The 20,000-nt window shown below is 38.2% G+C and overlaps 2 protein-coding genes across 2 annotated transcripts in view; one reads left to right on the forward strand and one right to left on the reverse strand.

Annotated features, from left to right (window-relative positions):
- LOC137990810 (probable aminopeptidase NPEPL1) overlaps nt 1–7,446 on the forward strand; it is a 29,477-nt gene extending 22,031 nt beyond the window's left edge. Inside the window, exons 16-22 of the mRNA XM_068835918.1 lie at nt 1,074–1,136; nt 2,250–2,337; nt 3,102–3,201; nt 5,230–5,327; nt 5,789–5,898; nt 6,664–6,740; nt 7,169–7,446. Coding sequence (XP_068692019.1) covers nt 1,074–1,136; nt 2,250–2,337; nt 3,102–3,201; nt 5,230–5,327; nt 5,789–5,898; nt 6,664–6,740; nt 7,169–7,262 — 630 coding nt within the window. The 3' untranslated portion in view covers nt 7,263–7,446. The remainder of the gene's footprint in view (nt 1–1,073; nt 1,137–2,249; nt 2,338–3,101; nt 3,202–5,229; nt 5,328–5,788; nt 5,899–6,663; nt 6,741–7,168) is intronic.
- Nucleotides 7,447–9,722: 2,276 nt separating this feature from the next.
- On the reverse strand, nt 9,723–17,383 carry LOC137990781 (mismatch repair endonuclease PMS2-like). The gene is made up of 4 exons (XM_068835895.1): nt 16,934–17,383; nt 14,340–14,691; nt 13,129–13,417; nt 9,723–11,892 (listed from the first exon to the last, which is right to left on the reverse strand). Exons 1-4 carry the CDS (start codon nt 17,269–17,271, stop codon nt 10,286–10,288), a joined length of 2,586 nt encoding a protein of 861 aa, XP_068691996.1. The 5' UTR covers nt 17,272–17,383; the 3' UTR covers nt 9,723–10,285.
- Between the last annotated feature and the right edge of the window lie 2,617 nt (nt 17,384–20,000).

A 20,000-nucleotide genomic window follows, 5' to 3' on the forward strand; every position in this document is an offset into this window, starting at 1 on the left:
TCACAGAGGACAGCCACAGCACCGGGAACTTCATCCCCTACTCTTCTCGAATAGTGTGTGGTTTCTTTAAGGTCCCACAGGGAACTAATGAACATGGAAGATATTTGTGAGACCGGGCCTACGGTTTATAGTGAAGACTTGAAAGTCTAACCATTTGCGGATGTAATTACAAAGGCAGCACTTTCTCCTCAGTTATTTAAAGGCCCTGAGTGTTGGCCCGGCCGGAGTCGAACACGACCACCCGCATGGCAGCCCGGTCCTCAACCAACTGAGCCACCAGTGCGTGGTCCGGTAATGTCTCCAAAAAGGCTTATGGTGTATGAGGCCACCTAAGCACAAACAGTCATAAGTCAAAAGGGACTTTGCCAAGTGCTGGAACATGTAGAAGTAGATGTAGATGAAAAGTGATGTAACTGATATCTTGGTCATTGGAGACAATTTAGTACTTAAACTGAAAAAAAAGGAAAGAGCAGTCACTGTGATTTTTTGGAAATTATGTATGAAGTTTCATATAAATTTGAACTGAGGAATAGTAAGTTTAAAAGGATCGAGAGAAAATCTGTTCGCAATTGGCCAATCACTGTAATGCTGCTGCATGGTCTGTTTCTAATTATTACCGAAATCTAAATTTAAATTTACTGCATGTGTAGTGTTAATCTTGAGAGTATTAATTTAAAGTGAAACTGATTATTCACATTACCGGTATTCTTCTCTCTACAGTATATGTCCCAAAAATCAATGATTGCCTCCTTCGTTGATCATCGAGGGTGCCATTCTTAGTCAGAATTTGCAACAACACTCCTCAAGCTCTTTTTGATCTTGCCAAGCATTCTTTTTTTTCAACATCCAGTGTCATTTAGAAGTGTCAACACAAATTCCCAAAAGTTGATCGGTATTTAAGTCCACACTGAAGGGATCCTGTCGGTAGCTGAAGCTGATTTATGATAGTCAAACGTCAAATTGTTGCATCTGCAACTAATCTACATGTATCCCCAGTAGAGAAATAGCTCACATGTATTTTCCAACAGCAACATCTATTTACTTCTTTTGTAATGTTGTTTTTGTCTTCACAGCATCGCGATACTCCAGAAAATAATGCGGATACCCCATTTGAATTCGATGCGAAAAATCTAGAGGTTAGAGGTCAATATTACTGATCAAAATTTATGCTTAAATAAGGCTACCACCTAATTACTGGTAAACATGGTTTGATGTTAGTCTGGTTTGAAGATTAACTTGGTCTTGAGGGTACTGTACATTAAATTAAATTATTATAAATACAGTAAAAACCCGCATGTAAGAACCTACTTTTTTCCAAGTTTGGCAAAACAGGTTCTTATATTTGGGGTTAGTTATTGGCAATTTAGGCTAAATTAGGTTCTTAAGTTTTCAGTAGAAACCATTCCTGAACAATCAGAAAAAACAGGTTTGGTCCTTTTTTACAAAGTTGTAAGTTTTTTTACAAAGTTGTTTCTGTACATGTCTTTTATTTGTGAGCAATGAAGAATTTTCTGTTTCTCAAAGTCACCAAAGTTATACTTCTTAGTTAAAAATGCTTATGAAAATATTCCATAACTCACATATACATGTAAGAACCTAATAAATTTTGCTTGGCTAAACAGGTTCTTATATTTTGGAGTATAAAAATGGGAAATTTCGGCCAACAGGTTCGTAAATCACTAGGTTCTTACATGCGGGTTTTTACTGTATGTTAAATGTAGTCCTTTATCGGTAAACCAGAGTAGCATCAAATGGTCTGATTGTTCACTCGGTTCCATCAATCTACACCTCAACTTTGAAAGAAATGTAGAAATGTATAACGAAGTGCAAGCTACAGTATGTAGATGAAAGAGAGAAAATAATCCTCACACTTATTCTGGACAATTAATTTTAAGCAATTGTCTCTTATAGACATCTGAAAAATTCAGGTGGTTCTAACGCAATTCAAACCCATGACCTCTCGATGCCGGTGCATTGCTATACCAACTGAGCTACATTATGAAGTCACACAGTTGGGAGCAGATCAACTTGTTGGGCTCACATGTTCCCGCGAAAGGACTTGATGAAAGAAATGTTTATAATATTATTGATTTTGATGTGCAGACTATAGGCAAAAGAGAGAAATGATCCTCACTTATTCTGGACAATCTAGGCAATTGTCTCTTATAGACAAGTTTCAATGACTAAGACAGTGGACTTTCTCCAAGTATCCAGGTTGAAATGAACTAGTTAACATGGTCTGTTTTTAGAGGGCTAAAGTGATCATGGACAACTATCCTGAAGGACACAAGTCAGCTGCTGTTATACCTTTGCTAGATCTGGCACAAAGACAACATGGTATAAAAACCTCTCAAGTTTTAAGATTAAAAAATATTAATAAATTCTCCCCAACGAGATAGTTTGAAATTGTCCTTGTTAACTTCCCATTAACAGTTAATACTTTGTACAAGACTTGCACAAACCAGATGGTCCTTGTTGCAAAGAAAAACTTGTTCAATGTTTCCAAGAGTTCGGAACTCATGTAAAACATGGAAAAAATACAATGTGGCAAATACAACACCTGTCCTTAAATTCAGAAATTTCAGTTGGAAATTCCATCTTACCTTTCTTAAAACGTTTGATAGTTTAGGAATTTTCCAGTCTGCAAACCAAAGTAGTTTTATTTTTACATATTTAATTATTGAGATTTCATCAAAGGAGAAAGTATCTTCATTGATCAATCAATTTATTTCGTTGAATTTAGCACTAAATATTGGCCGAAGATCGATTGCTACATGTAACCTTTAGGAAAAAGTAGAAACAAGTTAAGAATAATGAAGTGAAGCTATGATCCTTGCAGTGAAGAAAGCAATTTTAGCAATTGCATAGAGAAGCCTGTAAAATTCAGGACTTCAATGGGGTTTGAAGTCCTGAATTTTTCAGGCTTCTCTACACAGTTACAAGGATTTAATAGCTTCACTTGATTTCATATTTGCAGTTCAATACACGTATGATTCATTTCTGATTAGATTGCAACATTTGAGCAAGGTACAGCAGGTTGATTTCTTCTCATCATTCTATGTCTGCTATTTTCAGTTTCTATTTGCATTTGCTTCCATTAGGTTGGGTGCCAATATCGGTTATGAACTACGTTGCTGATTTTCTAAACATGCCAAGAATGCGGGTGTATGAGGTGGCAACTTTTTACACTATGTATAACAGGTATTATTAAATTCTCAACCTCATATAATGCATTTCACGTGCTCTGATTGGTTCACTCAATCTCAGTTATCAGCTCATATACCTTTGTTTGACCTTATAATAATTATGGTATATGGTATTATGGTAAATGATTGCGTTAAGCGATGCTAAACTAAAATTTTTTTCACTGGAAAGCAAAAATTCTCTTTGAATATAGCCAAAAAAGAAAAAAAAATTGTGGAAAGTTTGGATCAATTCCAACATTTAGAAGTACACAAAAAGGCAAGAAGTGTTTTTGTGATGATCCTACGTCTGTTTGACCACAAGGTACATGTATTACACAACATCACATCATCAAGTTTTTTCGATTTCGTTCCGATGTTCTCACTTTTTTCGCTCGTATTTCGTACTTCCAAATTTTTGGAGTTTAAGGAATTTAATAAAACAATTATACCATTCGCGCTTGTTGGATATGAGACTGGCTATAGCCAACTCAGCACTATGCACCTCGTTGGCTATTTACCATCTCATATCCAATGCGCGCTTATGGAATAATTGTTAATTGTTTGTCAGCGTGTGACTTTATTCTTGCCATTTTAGACCCTTACATTATTATTCATAATTACTTATGGGTCTTAAATTATTTGGACCTAGTTTTGAACAATTAAATTGCATCCAAATTCAATTTAAGTCAGTAGAGAGTCCAAAGGGACAACTCTTCAGAACGGTGGTCAAGCAGGTGGTGGAAAATGAAGCTGACAGAAGGTTGGGGTGAGCCAAAAAATTGTTCCAGGGGAGATAGCAGGGGGTTTAAAATAGTGATGGCAGGGTTTGAGCCAGGCCGCGCCATTGCGCCAATCCCGCACTGATATTGAAATTGTTCCTTAAAAAAACTGCCAAGGGGACATTTCTGTCCCCTTCAAAATCTGGGGGAAAACTCAGAAGGAAGCACACGAGAAGAGATACAGTTTAGTACAAAAATTACAAGCTGAAACACAGACCGTGGGAGGAATTTTATGGTGCGTTTTAAGTTCATTTTAAAGTCACCTTTCAGTCACTCTACTGATGTTCAACCAGGCATGATACAGCATTTGGAAATTGAAATGTCATGGCGAAAACGTATTCGTACAATAGATAGCTTTTTTGCCTCAAATCGAAGCCAGATTGATCAGAGAAGAAAAATACATAAGAAGAACGGTGTATTAATGAGGAAGAAACAGATGGGGCTCAAACGAAACCACGATCTTTCCAGAAAACTTGGTTGCGAGATCACACGTTGTTGGGCTATGAAAAGGAGACGATGTTCTGCTATTTTTGTCGGAAATCTAAGAAAACAAACCCCTTGGCATCGGAAAAAGGGTGTACAACTTTAGAACCTCAACTCTCCTAAGACATGTAACGACTGCAAAGAACACGTGAATGCTGTTAATTAGGAAACTATGGGGGATACACTCAGCAACACCATCACAGCGTCGTGTTTTTAGAGAACAATCGTCAATTGCAAGCCATTGACACCATTTTCTTAACTTTCTTGTTTTTATTAATTTTTTAATTACAAGTAACAGGTAATAAAATATGTTTTTGTTGTCGTGACTGTTTCTGTTTGAACGTAAGAAAACGGAAAAAAAAATAACTGTCCCCCAAAAAATGAAAATATCCCCCACAATTTTACCCCAGGGGAAAAACTTTCCCCCAGTGATCAAATCCTAGCTCAAACCCTGGTGATGGGGGAGTGGAGTAGAGAATTAATTTTGCTCAACCATTATTTTCCTTCCACTTCCTCTAACTCTTCTCTTTCCCTCAATAATGACATCCACTCATTCCAGTTCTGTGAAGCATCAGTTACACATCCAAAGTAACAGTCCTTTCATACAATGTCATGTAAGCAATCAAGATAGTTGCCTTTTACCATCAGGTACTTGTATTAAGAACACACTTCTCTGATCTGTAGGCTAAACTGGAAATGCCACAAAAGGAAAACTTATTTCATCAGCCTTGTTTAAAGCTGTAGTATTCACTTTCTTGTAAGGACTGTGTACTTTTCTGCAGGGAGCCAGTTGGAAAATATCACATTCAAGTCTGTACCACAACACCTTGCCAGCTCAGAGATTCTGATATGGTAGTGGATGTCATAGAAAAGAAATTGGGTAAGGAGACATCAGGAGAAAATGTAAAACCACAACATATCATACCTTGCTGACCATAATCATTTAAAAATCACATGAAAATAATACAGAGCATTACCCAGGAGGCTCCACTCACTCGGAAGTGGAAATCCTGGAGGTCCTGCAACCAGATCGTATTGGAGTTTTAAGATATGTTGATTTTTGTGGAGAGGGGAAAAATTGGAGAATCCAAAGAAAAAGATCTCAGAGCAGAGAAAAGAACTAATAACAAACTCAACCCATGTTTGGCCTTGAGTCAGAGAACTGAACCCCGGCCACATTGGTTAGAGGCGAGTGCAATCACCACTGTGTCTTCCCTGAGACCTTGTTCAGCTATTTATTTATACTTTTTCATTTCAAAGAATTGTAATTATCTTAGGGATTTGAGAATCATTTTCACTCTTTTAGTTTTCCCTGAATTTAGACTTTTTTAATTATTGCAGGAATTCATATTGGTGGTACCACTAAAGATGGATTGTTTACTCTGAGTTCAGTGGAGTGCCTTGGAGCTTGCGTTAATGCTCCAATGATGCAGATTAATGACAATTATTATGTGAGTTCAAGTTTGTTGAAACTAAGGGTAAAATAAATGTAAATGCTTTGTTTATAGTGGAAGTGTACTAAAGTTATCAAGCTAGTTTACAGACACATCACTTTAATAATCTGAAAGAAACATGATTAAGAACCCCAGCTGGCAAGAGGCAACCAGTTGGCTCATTTACAAAAGGTGCATTAGAAAATTAATTATCATTCCAGTTGACACAATGACTCGAGAACCAACCCCATTGACGAGTAAAATTGTCTGCCGTTAGAGTAAAATCAATATTATATTATTAATTAATTAAATTAAAGGGGACATACCATAGTTTTTGAGTGGATATAGATGTTGTTAACCCATTGACTCCTGAATTGCTCCCCACTGACGGGTAAAATCGTCTGGTGTTAGACACAGTAAAATCTATTTAGCCTCAATCCTATGAGTCAATGGGTTAAGATGGGTTAATCTTGAAATCTTGACCATAGTTGCTTTGGAAAAGGTTTTTAAGAGAACTAGGATTCCAACAAAACAAAGTTTGTTGCTGAGAACCAATAAATATTATGTTCTCATAATGGTGTGGTTATGTCTTTTCAGCCATACCCTACAATGTGGGGTGCATCTGATTTGCAACCAAAATTCATTTGTAATCTCAGGGTTCCCAGTTGAATATTTCACTTATACAGTATTGTAGTAAGTCAAGTACTATATATTACATTCAATCAGAAAATTCAGTTTAATTCAACTTGATAGGTGGATCAATGAATGTTGGTTTTTTTTCAGGAGGATCTTGCAGCTGAGGATGTTGAAGAAATTCTAGATGATCTCAGTGCTGGAAGAAATCCTAAAGCAGGTCCAAGGTAACTTGTGATAAAAGCTCCAAAACATTATTAATTTTTTTCTTCATGTGTAAACGAAGGAAGTGATCCTCCTCATTTTGTCTGTAACCTGGACTTCAAATATACATTCATTTCATTTCATTTCATTCATCAAGTCTTTCACGGGAGCAAATGAGCCCAACAAATTGACCTGCTCCCAACTGAGTGGTTTCACAGCTCAGTTGGTAGAGCATTGCACCAGCATCGCAGAGTTCATGGGTTTGAATCCCGTTGGAGAGACCTGAATTTTTCAGGTGTCTATAAAAAGCAACAATTCATTCTTTCACAAGTACTCTGGTAATTAAAATGGTTTTTACACTTAACCATCTTTGAATTTTTCTTAGTTCAAGGAGGCTTGCCCAGTTATGTCTTAACTCTAATAATTTATTTGGTGTCATTTTCTTTCTTAGGAGTGGTCGGTTTTCCTGTGAACCTGCTGGTGGTTTGACATCACTGACAGAGCCACCAAAGGGTCCTGGATTTGGAGTGCAAGCCGACCTATGAGTCTGTCATTGTGTTCAGAAAGAACCACAATTATAGAAATTTTAATTATTGAACCAAAGAGCAAGAACTTGTAAAATAATTCTTCTGTTTGTTGTTGTTGTTGTTTTTTGCACAGTCCCAAAAGTTTGCTTTGATTTAACACAATGTTCACTTTTAATTAATTAAAAATAATTTTACATCTGCATGTACAAATCTTGACATGTGCTCTTCTCTATGGAAAAAGAGTTTTAGAACAATCTTCATTCTCATCTCTAGAGATTGTCATTCGTTGATTCGGTTCAGAACCACAAACTATAGATGGTTTTCACCTGACGTCACAGCAGCAATGTTGGAAAGAACAGGGAATTTGAGGCCATAATTAGCTGGTTCCAAAGCAACAAGTCAGCGAATTGTAGTCCCATTATTATTATTAATTTTAATTGACCCTTATGATCAGATGACTGTATTGGTTGCAGGTTATTTTTCTCAGGGGAACTAATAGAATTATTACCACAGCCTTTAACAACAACAAACTTTTCTGAGAAACGTGGAAAAATTAGCATTCCTGAACCATAATGATGGTAGTAATGCTACATGTTGGCTACCATTACACGAAAGAGGTCTAAAACTTTAAGTGAAGCTATCCCTTCAAGAGGCTACATGTACCTTCATTCTTCACTCAAAATATGTGCAAGAAGCAAAAAAGCCTCAAAAAATGACAAAAAGCCCCAGCAGTACATGTAATTATTGTAAAGTACCATCAACTCAAATCAGACCATTTCAGAAAATTCATAGACCTTATTCATAAAATAATGGTCGTCAATGTAGAATTATTTTGTCCAAGTGCAAATTAGCCTACCAAGTCTTGATACCATACAGTGAATATGAAAAGAACAGTTGCACTAAAATGAGGCTTGGTAGGCTAATTTGCGCATTAGCAAAAGAATAATAAAACAGTTGCCATTTATGAATAAGGTCTATGTCACAGTGTTATAATCAAGAAATTTTCAATGTTGTGGTCTGAACAAAAAACAAAGATGTTAAAGGGGCAGTGTCATGCTATTTTACTCAAACTTCAAAACACTAAAATATGTCTTTGCATCAATCAAGACCAAAAAACTGGCCAGTCTTTCAAGTTTGGAGATGGTGTCGGCAGAAAGTCGCCAAAAATTAAATACGAATAGCTCAATAAATGAATTACATACATGTATCTTGTCAGTGAGTTGTCAGAAATGTACCTGTGAGCTAAAGTACTAATTTAGATTTTACCCATTTTTGACCTAAAAGCAGGAAATAATATTTAACTTGACAGTGCCCCTTTAAGTCACAGGGGAAAAGGCATTTTTTCCTGACTTGTTAAGAAAGTGGCACAATGTCACATCTTTAAACTGCCTACAAGGCTGCTGCCTAAGAAAATTTTAAAGGGGCCCTCAGAGCTAAATGCTGAGAACTTAGGAGCCCAACATATGAAGTGAAAGGTGTTGCTGTGAAAAATTAAGGCGCCCAGAGCTATTCTTTGGGAGCCCCAGGCTACCGGGCTCCTGTTAGGCAACAGCCTTGGCCTATGAAGTTACAAAATATCTTACTTTAAAGACCTTTCAAAACGATGAAGAGTGGTGTTTTCTATTTTGGAATATCTTCTCCCATTCCAGAGATATTCAAGTATTTGTTCACAAACTGTACAAATAACTGTAATAAATCACAAAATTGAGAAAAAAAGATTGGATGGGTTGTTCAAACTTGGCATGGCAACCATTTTTGCTTCTGGGCCTATTTAATGCAAGATTGATTTTGTCATTTATTGTCATAATAAGACATGTTCACTCTCTGTTACACTGTAGCTTATACAGAGATGTACAGCACTGTGGGAAGCACATGCGTTTCAAGTCTGACCATCTACCTGTACTTATTTCGTTCAAAATCCGAGATATTTGTCACTTTGTGCTTTATCTGATGTACATTACTGGTGTCAAATTTGAAGATCATTACTCCAATATTTTTGATTTTGTGATTTATTACAGTAATTTGTATAGTTTGTGACATCATCAATTCTTGAACAAAAACTTGAATTACATCTCAGAAATGAGAGAAGATATTCCAAAACAGAAAACACCATTCTTCTTTGAAAGGTCTTTAAGATGAGCAAAAGATATTTTTAACTTCATAGGCACTTTAAGAGTACAGACTGATCATGAGTGGCTGGTACTTAAGGACGTTCGCACCAATTGCTACTGCGCATTTTTTCACGCATGTCACGCACACGTCGTGCATCGCAGACCACGAAGGTAAACACGATGCTAAAGGAGCAAACATTTTCCACAAGAATGGAACATGAAAGCATGTGGCATTATGGGATAGCTGTGGACTCAGGTCTTCTCGGAAATGTCATGCAATGGCGTGACAGTGCGAATAGACAATCGCTTTGAGAACTTCCCAGCAATTTTACCCTCTTGAATGCTTGGTGACCCCCAATTTTCTTTCCATAGATCACTTCCTTTCCTGATTTTGTCCATTTTAACAAAATACAAAAAAAATCTCTACGTGAGAAGTTACAAATTTTTCGCCTTTTATGCTCTCGTGCGACCAAACTTTTCTTTCTTAGACTAATAATATGTATCGTTTTTCAAAGTCTATTTCACCTGAGAAAAAGACATCAGCTGCAAAACTTTGTTTAGTTATATTAGTTATGTTGAATTGAGTATGTTTACCTGATCTAAAATTTCACTAGCTTTTTTATTGCTGACAGTTGTAAGCTAAGATCATCTTAAAATAACGCGAGCTTCCAAAAGTGCACCTCATGATCTCGAAAATGAGCATGGTGACCCCCCATTTTTTTTTTTTTTTTTGCCTTTTTGGCAAAAGTAGATCATTACCTTTCTCCGTGGCAAGTTTTAAAAAAATCTGTACATGAACGTCCTTAAGAGTAATATGAGTGTGCAAAAATCCCGATAATACTAGTCACCATTCTTCTCATGGCTCCACTGCTAGACATACAGTACAGGCTGATGAAGTAGAGCAAAAATGTTGTATCATTAGGCCAGTTTTTAATCCTGATCTGCATGGTGCAGCATTCCAAGATTTATCAAATGTCGCATGGTGGGGCGTCCATGTGGACAGTTCCAGGGATGCTCAATCTTTCCCATGTGTGAAACAATCCTCTTCATCTGAGTCTTATTTAATGCTGTTCCAACCATGACAGACATGCGACATGCACGGCTTGCAAACATTTTCCTCACCCTTGATGGCCTACAAATGACACCAGGGGAATCACTCAACATGAAAAGTAACTCCTCAATGTCTTCCACACCAAACGTCCAATTCTTGCTCATTGGAAGAGACACCAATTTGATTTTGTTCATGGCTTGGGCACTCTGATCTATTTCAAATTCAAATCCATTCATTTGAAATATTTCTACATTGTCTATAAGGATAGCTTCATTAGCAGCTGTTAGTTCAAGTCTTTGTGGAATGATGAGTCGTTGTGACTTAATTGTCGCATTCCGCTGTTGATCCTCAAAATTGAACTTCTCATCCGAAGCATGCTGATCAATTATGAACAAATCATTGTCCAGTTTTGTAATGATAAAACCCAAATTGAATTGGCCCAGAATTTCCATACATTCAAACATGTCTTTGCTGATGTTTGTTGTCAGTTCTTTCTCAGCACTTGAATTACTGTCTGGTGCGATTTTTGCTCTAAACAAGCGAGCTTCAGCTTCCTGAAATTTCTCCTTACGAGGTTTGTCAATATTGGTTTTGAGTTTTATCATGCTGAAGTCAACTTTTTTCTCTTTCCTGTTCCTTACCATACCCATGACTTGGCCTTGCTTTCGACTTGCAAAACATTTAGGAATAACAGTTACTGATCCACGAGACTTTTCACTCTGGGGATCTTTAGATGACTGAGAAAAGGTCTTAGGGGTGTTTTCTCCACTTTGCTCATTGTTTTGAACTGTATTTTTCTCAATGCTATTCTGAGCAGCATCAATGTTTGGCTTCACAAATTCAACCCCTCCATGTGCTTTCACGGCCAATTCATCACTGTGAAATCCCCACTCTTGTTCATTTGCTTTTTCCACCTCTGTTAATTCAATACCTTCAACATCACTACGATATTTTTCACTATTGTTTGCAACTGTTCCGACTCTTTTAAAGTTACTTGCATTATTGGGACATCCAATGTCTGATCTTGTAAGACGTTTCCCTTTTGGACTAGAGGCATTTGAACCAGTGGTGAAAATAGAAGTTAGTTTAGCTTGCTTTGAACGAGGCTCCTTTGATTTGCAGGGCAATTTGTCCTCAATGGATGAAAATTTCCTCTTGAAGCTACTCAGAGAGGGAAATTTGTCTTCTGATGCAAAGGGAGCACATGGCTTTAAAACCTCTAAAACCTCTTCATCATCTTTGATTTCTGGACAAGAACTGTCTTGCTCATGGTGTTCCTCATCTTCACAGCTGTTTACACTTGTCCTAGATGCAAATGAATCAAGCCGTAGTTTTATTTGAGTAAAAGGTCTCTGGTTGACATCAAACAATGCAGTGCCGGGGTCAAACATTTTCTTCAGTGATGTCTTAAGGATTGCCAGCAGTACTTTTTCTTCCTGGACAAAGACTTGACGCTTGTCTGGAGTAACATTAACATCAACTCCATCTGATAAGAAACGCAAATTATATGCACAATTCATGCTTCAACTTCATGATATTAAAAAAGAATTTAAAAAATAACTAATTAACATTATCCATCATTTTTGACTCATACTCAATGAATTTTGATTTGAAAAGCCATCAGCCATGTCCAGTACACCCAATCTGACTTGGATCGTCTATATCCTAGACAATCCGATTCGGGTCGAATTGACCCATCTTGGCTAATACGGAATGTGTCACTGGAAGTCAGGTCACACGAAAGACAAAGTAATAATTAAAACCCTCCTCATTCTTAAAGCTGGCACACAAACAATTGACAGTTCCAAGTCGGGTCGACTTGACCCAACTATAAGAACGTCAATCCATCTCACCGGGAGTCAGGTCACAAGTGAGAAAAATAACACATGCATAGGGAGGGCAGAAAATCTCAACGGATGAACTCCATCTGATTGACTCGAGTCAACCCATTGATCCGAATCAGGTCACCTCAGACCGACAACTGGATTTGAGTCAATCCGCCAACATTTTCTATCTTCCCTAATTGCCATTAATTCTTGCTGAATTTCTTAAGTCTCTCGCCAACTGACTTCCATAAAACAGACTGGCTTTTGGAGAGAGATGGGTCGGGTCAGGTCTGCTCCACTTGGATCAATTGGTAGACACAAGTCAATCAGATCGAGTCAATCCACCACGATCCTCAGATTGGGTGTATTGGAGAACCCTCAAAGACATAACTGAAGAACTAATGTTTAATTCATGTGAGCCAGTGAAGATCTGGGAAAAAATGTCAAGCTTCATAAAGTTAACAGGAAATAATATTATTGTCTGTCCCACGACTAAGCTTTCAAGAGACATTTTAAATGTCACAAACTAATTTGCATTTTTGTTTTCACATAGAATTTTGCATCAAACAGCAAAACTTACCATTACATCAACATTACTTTGTAAATGTACAGTACAAAAAAAGTTCTTATTGTCAAGTTAAAAAGTGACCACCAGCACAGTTAGCATTGCCATGAGTCAACCGGGCAGTGTTTTGCAGGAATTTCAATTTTTCAGGAAATAATAGAACAGAGAATTCTTGACCAACAAATCATATAAGTTTTCTTCAAGTGTACTTCAGAAATTATACAGACCTTTAATTAAGGGGAAAAACAGAGTCCCAATTCTTATGTTTAATCCTTGATTCTGGTAGATGTGTCACCCACAAAATCGTACAAAGTACCAGTATATGGCTTACCTCTTGCTAAAGAAATGTCCAGCAAGACAAAAGGGTATTGATGTCTGTTATACATATGGTACACTTCATTGACTATGCGTGAAACTTTAACTAAATCACAGGGTCGCTTGTTGATGTAAAGGAACTGTCGATCAGCACTGCTTCTGCCCATTCCATGGTCTGGTTTTGATATGTAACCACAAATTTGGAAGAGGTTTGCCTGGGCACTTATCTTCGCCAGATCGATACCAAGCTCACTGCACTCTTCATCAGATGGCTCATACTGTTGAAAAGTCACCAGTGTTTGGACCTGGTCCAATGTTAATTAATAATAAATTTAAATCAATTATACCCCCAACAGATCAATACTTCAAATCTAACCTAGAGATAAATTGGCTGAAAAAATGACATTCAATTTGGCTATAGAGACTGAAGCACTCTATGCGGTGGTCTAGGGGTCAAAGTCATGTTCATTTGCCCATATTGGCCGGGGAATTCTCTCTTACATGAGTGGGCATGAGTGTTTACAGTCTGCCACATTGGTGCAATGCAGTGTTTGAATTGATCGTAAGTACCGAAGTGCTTCGCTGACTCCTATATAATAGTAAAAAAGTTTCACCCCTGAAATGGCCCTGCTTGACAAGTAAAATTGTCTGGTATTACATGTAGATTAAAATCTGTAAGTTAGAGTGCAGCTCAAAAGCCAGCATAATTTCTTGTTTGAGATTTGTTGACACATTGGCTCAAGACTTGCAAAGAATTTCAGCATATTTTTTAATTTAAGTGGTCGATTAGCCTCCCATGCAGATGTTCTTAGGGATTCATCACATGTTAATCCCCCACTAATGTCTGCTGAAATGAAAATCCACTTCCACTTGTGGATTTACAGACCAATCGAAAGCTGTTTTCCAGTTTTGGGTAAACTAGTGTTTTGTATGACATTCTTTCGCAGCATGTGATTGGCTATGCACAACACAATTATTCAGTCAACACTGATTGGTTTCTTTAAATAGTGAGCAAACAGCTGTCGAACTGAAGTGGTTTTCTGTTTTAGCAGACATTAGTGGGGGAGGAATGCGTAACAAAGCCCTAAGAATGTCTGCGTGGGAGACTAGTGTTCGATAACCATGCACTTTGCCTTGTTGAAAACAGTGCTCTTCTCATCATCAATTTCTTAACAGCAGACTGTCATTTTAAGCCAATATTGCACTGACAGAAGTATTTTCACCTACCTGTTTGGGCCCAAAGACGCAAGTAATATTGTCTTTCACTTGTTTGCTACCATTTGTGGACACGATTGTTGTTTTCTTTCCCTTCTCAACTTGGTTACTACATGCTATCCTGACCCCAGTGCTTATCAGACAATATCCTTGTAAAACATGCACCAATTTCGTGAACTCCCTTTTGATGTTACGTACAAACTCTCTGTGTCTGACAGGCAGAGTAGAAAACAGGTTTTCCAAGGTAACTGTGGTGCCAAAATCTCTAGCACAAGGTGTCTTTGCAATAAGTTTTCCATTATGATCATATTCTAGTCTCGTAGCTGCAGCTTGTGATGAATGGTGTGTTACTATTGATAGTTTGCTAAACAGAGAAGTTATAAAAATGAGGCATTTTTTTACTAGGACACCTCTCTGCTAACTATGCCTAATGTCTTCAACCAAAATTGCTGCAGGTGTCACACACACAAAAAACCAACTTTGGTAATTCAATGAACCCAAACAATAATATATTGAAAGAGTAGGGTGTTGGGTAATATTGTGGTCTGTCACGCTTTCTGTATTGCAACATCTGTGCACACTACTCCTACCTTCAAAAAGGCTGTAACGAATACCATTCATGCAATTATATAAGTCCCCCACAAACTGTTGCAAAGCACTTTCAGTATATTAAGTATGCCCTTCCACAAACCACACACATTATTGTCCCTTATCATTATCATCATCGAAGTAGTTGTTGTTGTTGTTAATGTCTACCATGCACCAGTGGCTCAGTTGGTTGAGCATCGGGCTATCATGCGGGAGGTCGTGAGTTCGACTCCAGCCGGACCAACAATCAGGGTCTTAAAACAACTGAGGAGAAAGTGCTGCCTTTGTAATTGTATATCTGCAAATGGTTAGAGTTTTAAAGTCTTCTCGGATAAGGACCATAAACCGGAGGTCCCGCCTCATAGCCCTTGTTGGAAATTAAATAGGATGGGATGTTAAAGAACCCACTCACTATCTGATAAGAGTAGGGGACATAGTCCCCGGTGTATTGGTCTAACCTTATCTGGACGGGGCATCTTTCACTTCCTAAAATTAATTGTAAACTGCATAATAAGCAGTCTGGCTAAAGTCCCCCATAGAGCATTGTAAATTAGTCCTGAAAAGCCCTGAGGAGAGAGACTACATGTAATAGCATCACTTCAGTTCATTGCACATATACATCATTATTATTCAACACATTGTGACAATGTCCAAATATAGTCATAGCACGCTCAAGATTCGTTGTGCGTACTCAACGTACATCCTGTGATATATGTAATTTTGTGTGTCGCGGAAAAAATGGTAGTTTTTCCATTTTTTTTTTTCCCTAGTAAACATAGAAAATTGTGCTTTGTCATCAATGTGTTGAATAATAAAACAATTATCCTGCTCAATCTTGCGGAATATCACCTGATTTTAGCCAACTAAGCATACGGCCTCGTCAGCTAAGTATCAGGCGATATCCTGCGCGATTTCGCAGGATAATTGTCAAATACTTTGTGTAAGTACCTACCAGTATCATAGGAAAATCATTTGAATGTACTTAAGTTGCATTTCGTGATGTATGGGCACAATTGATGTTTTGCAAAATTGCTAGACTTAAAGTACCTGCGAAGCTGGCTTTGCCAAACAAAATCTCTCGCACTCGGTAACAACTCAACCGTCAGCTATACAGGAAACAAAATTGCCATAGCTGCAATGAGCCATAGCTGAGTGCAATTCGAGAACTTTCAAAACATCACGAGTGACCAACTCAACAAAATTACTCCACCGCTGTGTTTCCATAGCAACTTCCATATTGCACTCTATAATGTGCTTATGAATTCATCATTGACTGATCAGAAAAGTGATATTCTGTTGAATATATAATGATGATAAAGATGGAATGGAACAAGAATCTAAAAAAACAAGTAGGAACAATCCACAACCACCCAATTAGGCTTTCCCTGCAAAGCCCCCTATGGACCACCCTGCGAGCAGTGCCTCCTTTTGTCTTTTTCTTTACTGAGGAGGAGAAAAGTAGGCTCTGCCCGAATTGCGTCAACTCTTTGAAGCCGCTGCAGCCCAAGCTTCTGGACTAGTCAATCTTGTTTTCTCTCGCCAAACCGGTTATTCCAGTGCCAGCGTCCATTTAGTGACAAAACCGATGGTTATAATTGAGCCCACTGTACCATGAAAAACCAAGATGGCGGCGAGATCTGGCATATTAGGCTTGGGTTCGAGACTGTATCCTGGCAACGTGCAGCGCATATTCAATAAAAATCTTACCGGATTCATGCAGAGCCTTTCTCGAGAACGCCAAAATCAATCAAGCAAAAGAAAGGCTCTGCTTGCAGGGTGCCTATGGACAGGTTTATAATTTGGCACTTGTAAGTAAATTAAACTCTGGCAAAAAAAGTTTTACAGGCGTTGTTTAGCAATCAATAAATGTTAAAAAAATGAAACATAAAAAAAGATGAAAATTGAAGAATTTTGGGGAATCCTACCCATACGCGGGAACCGACCAGATGGCTTGGGCTTCGGAAAAAAAGTAAAAATCAAACTTCCCGCGCGCCAGAAACAAGCTCACAAACATGTACCTTAAAGCGCAAAGCGAGCTGAGAGCCTCTCCTCTGAATCCAAAGGTTTCCACGCTTGTCAGATCCGAGAAATCTTGAAGTTTAGAGGTGTGATGTTTCAAAGTTAGAGCTTCGAAATTGTGTGGTTCCACTCCGACTCCATTGTCGTTCACTTCCAAAATGTCGGCGCCATGATTTTTAAGCTTAATATCAACATTCGACGCTCCAGCGTCCAAGCTATTTTCAACGAGCTCTTTCATAGCAGTTGCTAAGCTCAAGATGACCTGTCCAGAACATATTTGGTGGATAGATCTTTTATCTATGGCTTGAACTGCAGAGGACAGCGAAACGGCCGCCATCTTGCTTGCGAGTGGACAACGACGACTGAACGATCATTCTTCGGAAAGCATCGAATATTTCCGTGAGCCTCTTCCGATTACTCTAGCCGCACAAATGAGCGACTTTCGCGCAATGCATTTTGTTTTCTCCACAAATTTTGCATAAATTATTGTCAACTACCTTATGAAACGCAGATTGTTAAACTTCGCGTCAATTCGAGTCGCACTAATTATGTTGGGCGTTATTTTCCGCGACGTTAATATGGTGCAGCGTTAATTTCCGCGTTCTTAATTTCCATTAATTTATCCCTAATTTTGAAATCTTTCCAGCCATTCACGACAACTACAAAACAATAAAATAAGGTACTGCCTTTCTTTCTTTCTTTCCGTTTGCCTCTACATTAATGAGAATTCTGGGGGATGTTTTTTTTTTTTTTTTTTTTTTTGCATCCAGTTGTTCCAGTGATCACTACCAACTGTTAATTTACATTATTGTGAAATTCTACCTACTCCTTCGCGTTAATTTTCTTTATTCGAAAGTCGTTTTACATTAAATTCGCGTTAATTTTAGTCGCGTTAATTTCCAATACCTTAATTTCATGGAGCGTTAATTTCCTATAAAAAGGTATTCCCAAGTGCATTTGAAAACAATGGTTTATGCAAGATTTTGTGGTGAAAACAAAATGTATTGCGGATGATATATATGTGAAAGTAGCTAATTGTCTCCGACATTTCTCTCCCTTACTGCCTGGTCGGTGACCGGGTATCTTAAACTATCAAGGGCCTAATGGGACTGGCATAAGTGACGCGCGGGCCTAAATCCTGGTCGACTTGATCCTCTGACGCAACCTCTAGAGGTACTGAGGTCTCAGGATGAAACGAAATAGCAAAATCCAAGAAATGGCGAACTGCCAGGAACTATGACTTGTCTAAATGGCTTTAAACGGCACCCAAGAACACACAGCTCAAGGTAAACAATCTTTATTAATTTTTTTTCAAAGATAATTGCCGTATGAATCATTTCGAACATTATATAGGACACAACGTTTGGGCTGCCGGGGTGCAGGAATGGCGCAAAGGTGAGAGCACTCGCCTCCCACCAATGTGGTCCAGGTTCGATTCCCAGACTCGGTGTCATATGTGGGTTGAGTTTGTTGGTTCTCTACTCAGCACCGAGAGGTTTTCTCCGGGTCCTCCGGTTTCCCCTCTCCTCAAAAACCAAAATTTGATTTGATTTGCGTTAACTTGTTAATTTCAATTTACAGTGTCCCCGATTAGTGCTCTACGGCGCTAGAAGATTAGACACTTAAGTAAAGTTTCTTTCCTTTTGCCTGCGGTGTCTTCAATTTTCTCAGCAGCAAGTGTCGGTTTGCATACAAAACATTACCACGTAAATAAATATTTAGGTCAATGATATTTTAGCTCCTTAATAAAGCGAGGCAATATCATATCCATATAAAATACAGTGGAAACCGTTGATAGAGGGTCCCCAAGAGGGTTCTTCAATCCCACCATCCCGACCAAAATTTCCCCCTCATCCCGAAATCCCGAACGAGCCATCACCAGCTTTGCTATTTTTAAGCGCCATTTTGAAACGTATCTTTTTAAAGTAGCATATGGATAATAATAATTATTTTTTTTGATGCATTGATGTTTTTAAGCGTCATTTTAAAAACGAAGGTCATGAGGCCTTTGTGTAACTTGATCTTATTACAGCCAAAGCTAAAGACAAAGAGCACGCCATAGGGATCGCAAAAGACACGTGTCAGCGTGGTGGAGAATACTCAGTTTCCGAAGGCGAAAGTTGAGTTTATTTTAAATTTCTCGCCTTCAGAAATCCCGGATCTCGGAGCTTCAAAGTGACGATTTCCCGCATCTAACTTCGTAATAACGTTTAATCCTGCGTCCCGTCAGCGTCCCGTCCATAAATGCAATACTGAATCCCGCTACCATGGATGTTTCTTTAGAATCTCGAATCCCGGACTCCAAAAAGGCCTAGTCCTGTATCCCGAAAACCCTATTGGGGACTCTCTTAATACGGACATCAAAAGGGACATGCCAATGTGTCCGCATTATCCGGATGTCTGCGTTAAGCGGGCTAATTACGTGGGATGCCCGCCTCCGGGACAGACCACGTTATAAAATGGTAACTATTTGTTTTTCCTTGTATCCACAAATTGTAACGTTTGTTATCATTGGCTAGTATCTGTAGGTCTGGAAAGTGTAACTACGTCATCACCATGTCATGGTCATTGTCACCTGTTGCGTTCTCTTTGTTTGCTTCACGAAATAGGAGGTATACGAAAGAAATTCTTCTGTCGATCGTCTGGTTTTGCTTCCAAAGGTTAAGTGTTGATTACTTTTTAAGCCATTAATACCTGTTACAGCTTTCACATTGTCGTTGTAATTGGTTTCATGAAAGGTGTTTTGTGAGCGTTTTTATCTGTCACAAAACGTGTCAAAACTACCGTAGTACTCCCCGAAAATTTACTTTGTAATTCCTTTTAAATTGGATGGACTCTTCATGTTAACTAACGAATAAAATATTTCAGTTTTTTCAAAATTAGAAATTCAAACCATGTTTTGTGATTTCGCGCAATTAACTAAGATCAAAACAAAAAAAACCTTCAGGGGTGTCTTCATTGAACCGGATGCAGCTCATTTCAGCTCCACAACGCAGAACACAAACATGAAAAAAACCATTATGTTTCTTTTGACGGTTTGGGGCTCACGATTTAACGTTAAATCGT

This window comes from Montipora foliosa, chromosome 1, assembly GCF_036669935.1.
Source record: "Montipora foliosa isolate CH-2021 chromosome 1, ASM3666993v2, whole genome shotgun sequence".
Lineage (NCBI taxonomy): Eukaryota > Metazoa > Cnidaria > Anthozoa > Scleractinia > Acroporidae > Montipora > Montipora foliosa.

Coding starts and splice junctions, on each gene's coding strand:
- LOC137990781 (XM_068835895.1), bottom strand. CDS start 17,271: ATGGCGGCCGTTTCGCTGTCCTCTGCAGTTCAAGCCATAGATAAAAGA. Junction 13,418..14,339: donor GCGTCTTTGGGCCCAAACAG/GTAGGTGAAAAT, acceptor ACATTGGACCAG/GTCCAAACACTGGTGACTTT. Junction 11,893..13,128: donor GGACATTTCTTTAGCAAGAG/GTAAGCCATATA, acceptor GTTTCTTATCAG/ATGGAGTTGATGTTAATGTT.